Source organism: Euwallacea fornicatus, unplaced genomic scaffold (genome assembly GCF_040115645.1).
Source record: "Euwallacea fornicatus isolate EFF26 unplaced genomic scaffold, ASM4011564v1 scaffold_47, whole genome shotgun sequence".
Taxonomy (NCBI): Eukaryota; Metazoa; Arthropoda; class Insecta; order Coleoptera; family Curculionidae; genus Euwallacea; species Euwallacea fornicatus.
Window position 1 is genome coordinate 798098 of NW_027096015.1, and position 11092 is coordinate 809189.

The 11092-nt window shown below is 43.2% G+C and overlaps 1 protein-coding gene across 1 annotated transcript; it reads left to right on the forward strand.

Moving 5' to 3' along the window:
* The first annotated feature begins 678 nt into the window (after positions 1-678).
* On the forward strand, positions 679-3044 carry LOC136349730 (uncharacterized). Its single transcript, XM_066301454.1, has 4 exons — positions 679-708; positions 780-1062; positions 1165-2875; positions 2966-3044. Coding segments are annotated over exons 1-4 (2025 nt in total). The 3' UTR covers positions 2967-3044.
* The last annotated feature ends 8048 nt before the right edge of the window (positions 3045-11092 follow it).

The following is an 11092-nucleotide window of genomic DNA, read 5'->3' on the forward strand; positions in this document are numbered from 1 at the left end:
AAATTTTTGTGACTTTTCACATGTTGAAGCTCGATAACTTCGGTCAATGAGGACCAAATTTCTTAATCAAATACTCAAATGAACCATCTCGACGAGATCTTTAACATGACGTTACACATCATGATTGTATCTTCTTGAGTTTCAAAGAAAAATAGTACTTAATGAGCTCAAACATACAAGTTTTGTGACTTTTCACATGTTGAAGCTCGATAACTTCGGTCAATGAGGACCAAATTTCTTAATCAAAGACTCAAATGAACCATCTCGACGAGATCTTTAACATAATGATACACATCATGATTGTATCATCTTGAGTTTCCACGAAAAATAGTACTTAATCAGCTCAAACATACAAGTTTTGTGACTTTTCACACTTTGAAGCTCGATAACTTCGGTCAATGAGGACCAAATTTCTTAATCAAATACTCAAATGAACCATCTCGACGAGATCTTTAACATGACGTAACACATCATGATTGAGTAGAAGGCGGACCACGGTCGAAGGCGGACGTGTGGAAGTGTGCTCCGATATAAATCGGTTTTAGTTTTCGCATCGTCGACGTAAAGCAGTGTTTTTCAACGCTAAGCCGAAGAAACAGCGGTTTTGGCAGTGCGAAAACTAATTTTTGCCCTGCACGCTGACGACGTGATTGATAAGATACTTCGGTGACTTTTTGCATGGACATTATTAGATCGGTGTCTTTTCGCGTGCCGTGTCTTCAACGTTACGTTAATTTACACCGTTAGCGTTATTTAAATTTTTCTTTTTTTTTTTTCAGCGGTTAGAGGTGAGGTTGTGCGGAGTAAGGCCTTACTGGGGTGTGGTTAACATCGCTGAGGCACTCGGAGCCTCTGAAACCCCCGGCAACTCCATGGAGATCCAGGACTCTAAACTTGGGGTTCCTTCGGGAAAAAAAGGTGCTGTAGCCAAAACAATTTTGAAGGAAAGGAGGGATGTAACTGGGAGAGTGACTATGCCGCTCGTAAGGAAGGGAAGTGTTCCGGAGAGCTTGATGAGGAAAGAGGAGGTAGAAGGAGCTGAGATAGGATTCGCAAAGAGAGGTAAGGTGCAGAGGACTCCGCCCAAGGACAAAGGAGGGGAAACAGAAGAAAATGTGGTAAGTGGGCAAAACGTGGAAGTGCATTGTCCGGTATTCTCCGTAGAAGAGGTGCCAAACAGTGCACCAAAAGGGAAGAGGAAGAGGATGGATGAATCCATTGTGGGAGGAGAGGAAGAAGGTCCCAGGGCTCTCTTGGAAGTAGCCAGGGAACAGGTAGGCGATGTCGATAGAATCCTGAAGGAGTCTTACCACCCCAAACAGGAACTAGTGGACGCTGTCTCTGTGCTGAAAAGCACGATTAGGAGCATGGTGCTGGAGAAAGAGGGGAAGGGGCAGGAGAACAGGAAACTCGAGGAGGAGAATAAAAGACTAAGGGACGAGGTCGCTCGACTAAGGGCTGGCAAGCGGGAGGGAGTGTCTGTTGAATGCCAGACGGAAACTGAGGAGAAGAGAAAAAATGGTGAGGTTAAAATGAGGCTAACAACTTTAGCTAGGGAGGGAAAGATCTTGGAGGCCATCAAGGAGAGATGGGACGATGGGATCTTTGAAGCTACTGAGATAGCTCGTGGAGACCCTATCAGTGAGGGTTTTAGGATGGACCTCGCGGTCCTGGTAGGTAAGGGAGATAGCGCGCTGAAGGAGCGATTTCTGCAGCTTCTCCCAGAGCTGAGGGAGCTCGAGGCTGAAGAAGGGAGGATGGCCAGCCTCGTGCAGACGTGCAACCTTAGGAAAGGAGGTAAGGTAGTTACGAAAACCAAGCACGTCTACTTTCAGGAGTTGGAGAGTACAGGGCCGGTAGGGGTTTTTGAAGCCCTCAAGGTCCTCGCGGGAACAATGCTGGAAGAGGGGAGAGACAGCGTGTCCATCCCATTGGTTCCGGATGCCAACCCGTGGCAACTTCGGAAGGTCTGCGAACTAGCATGCTGGACCCTGAAAGAGAACATCAGGGTAAAGCTGTACTTACCTGGAGGGACATCCTCCGGGAGGGAGGCAGCACAGGGACCTGGTCCTAAAAGATCAGAAGAAGAGGTAGTCTTCGTGGCTAAACAGGAGGGGGTAAGTTACAGCGACACCCTCCGTAAAGTCCGACAACTGGTTGCCAACAGCCAAACCAAGGTTGACATCGGGACAGTCAGGGAGACGAAAAAAGGTGAGGTGCTAATCACGCTCCCTAAAGGAGGCGAACAGGGAGAGGAGCTGAAAAACATCCTGGGAAAAGGAATGGGGGAAGGTAACGTAAGGTCGGGGGCGAATAGTAAAATTGTAGTGTTCCAGCTTACGGGACTGGATGGAGTCACTACAGGGGAAGAAGCCACTAGTACGGTGGCCACCGCGACCGGTCTGGACTCCAAGAAGCTCCGGCTCAAGGGGCTTAAGGCAAGCTATGGAAGCTGCCAAACCGCCACGTTCCTCGTTAGAGAGGGGGACGCCGAGAATCTTCGAGTAGTCACCGATTTGAGAGTCGGCATTAATATGTGCCGGCTTAAGGAGAGGAAGGACTCGGGAAGATGCTACCGGTGCTGGGAACTGGGACATCGGGCACAGGCATGTAAAGGCGTAGATAGGACCCGACTGTGCGCCCGTTGTGGGAAGGAGGGGCACAGGGCGAAGGATTGTAAAGATCCTCGCTACTGCCCCCTCTGTAAAGCGGAGGGCCACAGCGCGGGCGGACCCAACTGCAAGGGGCCAGTAAAGGCATTTGCAGGCGGTAGGGGTACTGACCCGGAAAAAACAACTGAGCCGCAACCAGGGATGTCCAAAAATAAGGACGAGATTGGGAAGGCTACCGAGGAGAGGAGCACGGAACAAATCTAGTAAGTAGATTAAATAGTATAATCGGTATGCGTGTTTTAGGAGCGGGAGTGAATGTGGAGAGTGTAAATGGCACGATGGCGGTATTTAAGGAACTCAGATGTCTACAGATCAATCTGGACAGAAGGCGGGTTGCTACCGACTTGCTGTACCAGACGATCAGAGAACAGGACATTGATGTCGTTCTGGGGCAGGAGCCTAACCAAGCCCTGAAGAATGTCATCAGGGATAATGACGATGGAGCGTTCATTTGGCTTAAAAGCGGGATGAGAGCGAAGTCGATCCACAGGGACCGGGGGTTCGTGGCGGTGGAACTGGGCCGATTTACGCTGGTCTCGGTATACTTCTCGCCGAATAAGACCACAGGTGAGTTCGAGGCCATGATTAATCGGTTAGATAATTTTGTAGGAGGCATGGACGGCAGGAGAGTCCTCATAGCTGGGGACTTCAATGCGAAATGCCAGATATTTGGTTCTGGCGTCAGGAATGCCTACGGGAGAGTCCTGGAGGAGTTCGTTGAAGCGAGAGAGCTCACCCCGCACAACAACGGGGGAGAGTGGACGTTCGGCAACAAGAATGGAAGATCTGTCATAGACGTAACTATGAGTGGCGCTATCGTAGCGCGCATGGTGAGTCAATGGCAGGTCGAGCGGGACGTGCTGAGTGGAAGTGGACACAGGTACATAACCTACAGAATTGTAGGGAATGGAACCGAAACTCTAGGAGTGAAAGATGAGAGAAATAAGAAAGGATGGATCGTGACCGAGAAAGGAATTGGTAAGTTGATTAAATACGTTAACGAGCGTGTTTTAGGGTGGGGCGGAACCGAACCTGACCAAATAGTCGAGGAAATTGGGGAAGCCTGCGACCAGTGCCTACTCAAGAAGAGTGCAAAAACAGGGGGCAAAAAGGCGGTCTACTGGTGGAACGAAACAGTAGGTACGCACAGGAAGGAATGTTTGCAGGCCAGACGAAGGATGACGAGGATAAAGGGAGCCAGAGAAACGAACGAGGAGAGAAGTGCAGCAGAAGACGAATATGGAAGAGCCAAGAAGATCCTCAAGGATTCCATTCGGAATGCCAAGAGGAACGCATGGAAAAAGCTGTGCGATGACTTGGAGACGAACGTCTGGGGTCTCGGCTACAGGATTGTGGCAGAGAAGCTCGGGCGCCTGAAACCGAGCCACTTGGCGGAGACCGACATGCTAAAGCGCGTGGACGAACTCTTCCCGAGAAAAGACAAAGTAAGATGGGACAGAATTGTTGTAGGTGCCGAGGACGTGGAACGGGTCTCGGCAGAGGAGATTCGACAGGCGGCCAGGGAACTAGGGAGCCGAAAGGCCCCAGGGTTGGACGGAATTCCCAATGAGGTCATTAAGACCTACCTTGAGATTAAGCCCCAAGGGATGGCAGACTGTGTCACGAACATCCTGGTGACAGGGCAATTCCCGAAAATATGGAAGAGGGCCCGGTTAGTTCTGGCGGAGAAGCCGAAGAAAGACCCGACAGCGGAGGCGTCGTATCGTCCCATCTGTCTCATCGACGGGCTCGGGAAGGTCGCGGAGAAAGTGATCAAAACCAGGCTGATGGCGGAGGCCATTGAGCGTGGAATGATTGATCAAAACCAGTTCGGTTTCGTGAAGGGTAGGAGCACTATCGACGCAATGCGGGCCGTAATGAAGGTCGTGGAGAGAATTAAGGAAACGAGAACCACTCATGCAGGATTGTGTGTGATGGTAACGATTGACGTTAAGAATGCGTTCAATTCTGCGCCATGGGATCTCATAGTTGAAACACTTAAGAGGTCCCAGGTTAGCAGCTATGTTGTAGGTGTGGTGCAATCGTACCTGGACGAAAGGACAGTGCAGCTGCCTAACGGGGATGTAAGGGAAATGTCGTGTGGGGTCCCGCAGGGGTCGGTGTTAGGCCCCGTATTGTGGAACCTCTATTACGACGAGCTGCTGAAGCTGGATTATCCGAGGGGCGTCACACCAGTGGCGTACGCGGATGATCTGGCGCTGGTGGTTACTGCCGGGTGCAGAAACACACTGGAGTTGAGGACCAAGGAAGCCATGGAGATGGTCATTGACACATTCAGAGCTAAAGGGCTCTGTATGGCGTCCGAGAAGACCGAAATGGTGCTACTCGCTGGGAGACGTAAGCTCACTAATATGAGTTTAGTTGTAGATCGTTTCAGGTACGAGACGACTACAAGCATTAAATATCTGGGGGTATGGTTCGGCAAAGACGCGAGGTTCGCCGAACACGCTCGAAGGACTGCCGACAAAGTGGGAGGAATAATCCAAAAGCTGGAGGGCATCCTACCCAGAGTCAACGGCATGGGATTTGAGAGGAGAAGGGTGATGGTCATGGCGGCGTCGTCGGCGCTTCTGTATGCTGTGCCGGTGTGGCACGGAGTGTTGAGGACCAAGATGTGTAGGGCCGTCCTGGAGCGGGCAAACAGAAGGCTCGCGATCAGGGTGGCCTGCGCATACAGAACGGTCCCGTGCGCAGCGGTCTTGGCGCTGGCCAAGATTCCTCCCATCAGACTGCGAGTGGAAGAGAGGAGAATGGTGTGGGAGAGAGGTAAAGGTTTTAGGAGGGAGGCCGCAGAGAGAGTGATGAGTGAGTGGGAGAGTGAGTGGGGTGTGTATGATGGATGGGTGAAGGTCTTCGTTCCGAGCATTAGACGATGGGTCGAATGCGAATGGACGAGGACCGGGTACGAACTAACGCAGGTGTTTACCGGACACGGAGTGTTCGGGAAATACTTGCACAAAATAAAGGTTGAAGAGAGTGACGGCTGCTGGTTCTGCGAGGAGCCAGGAGTTGCGGACTCCCCAGAGCACACAATCTGGGGATGTCCGGAGTGGGAGACCGATCGGACTGAGGCCAGGGGGGCGGGGCTCAACCTGGACCGTGGAACGATCGGCGCTGAACTCGTAGAGAGTGAATGTAAGTGGAGAGCGTTTGAGTGCATGGTCAAGAAGATCATGCGGAAGAAGATTGTGCGGGAACGGTACAGAAGAAGAAGGACGGACGCATAGCGAGAAGCTCTTACGACTTGGCGCCCCGAAGGAATGCCTACCAGGCGATACCGGGGCCATAAGAAGAGAGGGGGTGGTTTTAGTGGGTAGGCGGGCTCAGGCTCGAATCCCACACTACCCGACCCCGAGCGGTCGGGTGTCTTTTTGAAGATTTCCACCTCCTCGGGCACAAAAAAAAAAAAAAAAAAAAAAAAAAAAAACACATCATGATTGTATCATCTTGAGTTTCCACGAAAAATAGTACTTTATGAGCTCAAACATACAAGTTTTGTGACTTTTCACACTTTGAAGCTCGATAACTTCGGTCAATGAGGACCAAATTTCTTAATCAAAGACTCAAATGAACCATCTCGACGAGATCTTTAACATAATGATACACATCATGATTGTATCATCTTGAGTTTCCACGAAAAATAGTACTTTATGAGCTCAAACATACAAGTTTTGTGACTTTTCACACTTTGAAGCTCGATAACTTCGGTCAATGAGGACCAAATTTCTTAATTAAAGACTCAAATGAACCATCTCGACGAGATCTTTAACATGACGTAACACATCATGATTGTATCATCTTGAGTTTCAAAGAAAAATAGTACTTTATGAGCTCAAACATACAAGTTTTGTGACTTTTCACACTTTGAAGCTCTATAACTTCGGTCAATGAGGACCAAATTTCTTAATCAAAGACTCAAATGAACCATCTCGACGAGATCTTTAACATAATGATACACATCATGATTGTATCGTCTTGAGTTTCCACGAAAAATAGTACTTAATCAGCTCAAACATACAAGTTTTGTGACTTTTCACACTTTGAAGCTCGATAACTTCGGTCAATGAGGACCAAATTTCTTAATCAAAGACTCAAATGAACCATCTCGACGAGATCTTTAACATAATGATACATATCATGATTGTATCATCTTGAGTTTCCACGAAAAATAGTACTTTATGAGCTCAAACATAAAATTTTTGTGACTTTTCACATGTTGAAGCTCGATAACTTCGGTCAATGAGGACCAAATTTCTTAATCAAATACTCAAATGAACCATCTCGACGAGATTTTTAACATGACGTTACACATCATGATTGTATCTTCTTGAGTTTCAAAGAAAAATAGTACTTAATGAGCTCAAACTTACAAGTTTTGTGACTTTTCACATGTTGAAGCAAGATAACTTCGGTCAATGAGGACCAAATTTCTTAATCAAAGACTCAAATGAACTATCTCGACGAGATCTTTAACATGACGTAACACATCATGATTGTATCATCTTGAGTTTCAAAGAAAAATAGTACTTTATGAGCTCAAACATACAAGTTTTGTGACTTTTCACACTTTGAAGCTCGATAACTTCGGTCAATGAGGACCAAATTTCTTAATCAAAGACTCAAATGAACCATCTCGACGAGATCTTTAACATAATGATACACATCATGATTGTATCATCTTGAGTTTCCACGAAAAATAGTACTTTATGAGCTCAAACATACAAGTTTTGTGACTTTTCACACTTTGAAGCTCGATAACTTCGGTCAATGAGGACCAAATTTCTTAATTAAAGACTCAAATGAACCATCTCGACGAGATCTTTAACATGACGTAACACATCATGATTGTATCATCTTGAGTTTCAAAGAAAAATAGTACTTTATGAGCTCAAACATACAAGTTTTGTGACTTTTCACACTTTGAAGCTCTATAACTTCGGTCAATGAGGACCAAATTTCTTAATCAAAGACTCAAATGAACCATCTCGACGAGATCTTTAACATAATGATACACATCATGATTGTATCATCTTGAGTTTCCACGAAAAATAGTACTTTATGAGCTCAAACATACAAGTTTTGTGACTTTTCACACTTTGAAGCTCTATAACTTCGGTCAATGAGGACCAAATTTCTTAATCAAAGACTCAAATGAACCATCTCGACGAGATCTTTAACATAATGATACATATCATGATTGTATCATCTTGAGTTTCCACGAAAAATAGTACTTTATGAGCTCAAACATAAAATTTTTGTGACTTTTCACATGTTGAAGCTCGATAACTTCGGTCAATGAGGACCAAATTTCTTAATCAAATACTCAAATGAACCATCTCGACGAGATCTTTAACATGACGTTACACATCATGATTGTATCTTCTTGAGTTTCAAAGAAAAATAGTACTTAATGAGCTCAAACATACAAGTTTTGTGACTTTTCACATTTTGAAGCTCGATAACTTCGGTCAATGAGGACCAAATTTCTTAATCAAAGACTCAAATGAACCATCTCGACGAGATCTTTAACATAATGATACACATCATGATTGTATCATCTTGAGTTTCCACGAAAAATAGTACTTAATCAGCTCAAACATACAAGTTTTGTGACTTTTCACATTTTGAAGCTCGATAACTTCGGTCAATGAGGACCAAATTTCTTAATCAAAGACTCAAATGAACCATCTCGACGAGATCTTTAACATAATGATACACATCATGATTGTATCATCTTGAGTTTCCACGAAAAATAGTACTTTATGAGCTCAAACATAAAATTTTTGTGACTTTTCACACTTTGAAGCTCGATAACTTCGGTCAATGAGGACCAAATTTCTTAATTAAAGACTCAAATGAACCATCTCGACGAGATCTTTAACATGACGTAACACATCATGATTGTATCATCTTGAGTTTCAAAGAAAAATAGTACTTTATGAGCTCAAACATACAAGTTTTGTGACTTTTCACACTTTGAAGCTCTATAACTTCGGTCAATGAGGACCAAATTTCTTAATCAAAGACTCAAATGAACCATCTCGACGAGATCTTTAACATAATGATACACATCATGATTGTATCATCTTGGGTTTCCACGAAAAATAGTACTTAATCAGCTCAAACATACAAGTTTTGTGACTTTTCACATGTTGAAGCAAGATAACTTCGGTCAATGAGGACCAAATTTCTTAATCAAAGACTCAAATGAACCATCTCGACGAGATCTTTAACATGACGTAACACATCATGATTGTATCATCTTGAGTTTCAAAGAAAAATAGTACTTTATGAGCTCAAACATAAAATTTTTGTGACTTTTCACATTTTGAAGCTCGATAACTTCGGTCAATGAGGACCAAATTTCTTAATCAAAGACTCAAATGAACCATCTCGACGAGATCTTTAACATGACGTAACACATCATGATTGTATCATCTTGAGTTTCAAAGAAAAATAGTACTTTATGAGCTCAAACATACAATTTTTGTGACTTTTCACACTTTGAAGCTCGATAACTTCGGTCAATGAGGACCAAATTTCTTAATCAAAGACTCAAATGAACCATCTCGACGAGATCTTTAACATGACGTAACACATCATGATTGTATCTTCTTGAGTTTCAAAGAAAAAAGTACTTAATGAGCTCAAACATACAAGTTTTGTGACTTTTCACATTTTGAAGCTCGATAACTTCGGTCAATGAGGACCAAATTTCTTAATCAAAGACTCAAATGAACCATCTCAACGAGATCTTTTACATAATGATACACATCATGATTGTATCTTCTTGAGTTTCAAAGAAAAATAGTACTTAATGAGCTCAAACATACAAGTTTTGTGACTTTTCACATTTTGAAGCTCGATAACTTCGGTCAATGAGGACCAAATTTCTTAATCAAAGACTCAAATGAACCATCTCGACGAGATCTTTAACATAATGATACACATCATGATTGTATCATCTTGAGTTTCCACGAAAAATAGTACTTAATCAGCTCAAACATACAAGTTTTGTGACTTTTCACATTTTGAAGCTCGATAACTTCGGTCAATGAGGACCAAATTTCTTAATCAAAGACTCAAATGAACCATCTCGACGAGATCTTTAACATAATGATACATATCATGATTGTATCATCTTGAGTTTCCACGAAAAATAGTACTTTATGAGCTCAAACATAAAATTTTTGTGACTTTTCACATGTTGAAGCTCGATAACTTCGGTCAATGAGGACCAAATTTCTTAATCAAATACTCAAATGAACCATCTCGACGAGATCTTTAACATGACGTTACACATCATGATTGTATCTTCTTGAGTTTCAAAGAAAAATAGTACTTAATGAGCTCAAACATACAAGTTTTGTGACTTTTCACATGTTGAAGCTCGATAACTTCGGTCAATGAGGACCAAATTTCTTAATCAAAGACTCAAATGAACCATCTCGACGAGATCTTTAACATAATGATACACATCATGATTGTATCATCTTGAGTTTCCACGAAAAATAGTACTTAATCAGCTCAAACATACAAGTTTTGTGACTTTTCACACTTTGAAGCTCGATAACTTCGGTCAATGAGGACCAAATTTCTTAATCAAATACTCAAATGAACCATCTCGACGAGATCTTTAACATAATGATACACATCATGATTGTATCATCTTGAGTTTCCACGAAAAATAGTACTTTATGAGCTCAAACATAAAATTTTTGTGACTTTTCACACTTTGAAGCTCGATAACTTCGGTCAATGAGGACCAAATTTCTTAATTAAAGACTCAAATGAACCATCTCGACGAGATCTTTAACATGACGTAACACATCATGATTGTATCATCTTGAGTTTCAAAGAAAAATAGTACTTTATGAGCTCAAACATACAAGTTTTGTGACTTTTCACACTTTGAAGCTCTATAACTTCGGTCAATGAGGACCAAATTTCTTAATCAAAGACTCAAATGAACCATCTCGACGAGATCTTTAACATAATGATACACATCATGATTGTATCATCTTGGGTTTCCACGAAAAATAGTACTTAATCAGCTCAAACATACAAGTTTTGTGACTTTTCACATGTTGAAGCAAGATAACTTCGGTCAATGAGGAACAAATTTCTTAATCAAAGACTCAAATGAACCATCTCGACGAGATCTTTAACATGACGTAACACATCATGATTGTATCATCTTGAGTTTCAAAGAAAAATAGTACTTTATGAGCTCAAACATAAAATTTTTGTGACTTTTCACATTTTGAAGCTCGATAACTTCGGTCAATGAGGACCAAATTTCTTAATCAAAGACTCAAATGAACCATCTCGACGAGATCTTTAACATGACGTAACACATCATGATTGTATCATCTTGAGTTTCAAAGAAAAATAGTACT

What these genes read in the sequence shown, in the direction of transcription:
- LOC136349730 (XM_066301454.1), top strand. Translation starts at nt 679, where the DNA reads ATGGACATTATTAGATCGGTGTCTTTTCGC. An exon ending in TTAGATCGGTGTCTTTTCGC is followed by an intron (nt 709 to 779) that starts GTGCCGTGTCTT and finishes TTTTTTTTTCAG; the next exon opens with CGGTTAGAGGTGAGGTTGTG. An exon ending in GATAGGATTCGCAAAGAGAG is followed by an intron (nt 1,063 to 1,164) that starts GTAAGGTGCAGA and finishes TATTCTCCGTAG; the next exon opens with AAGAGGTGCCAAACAGTGCA.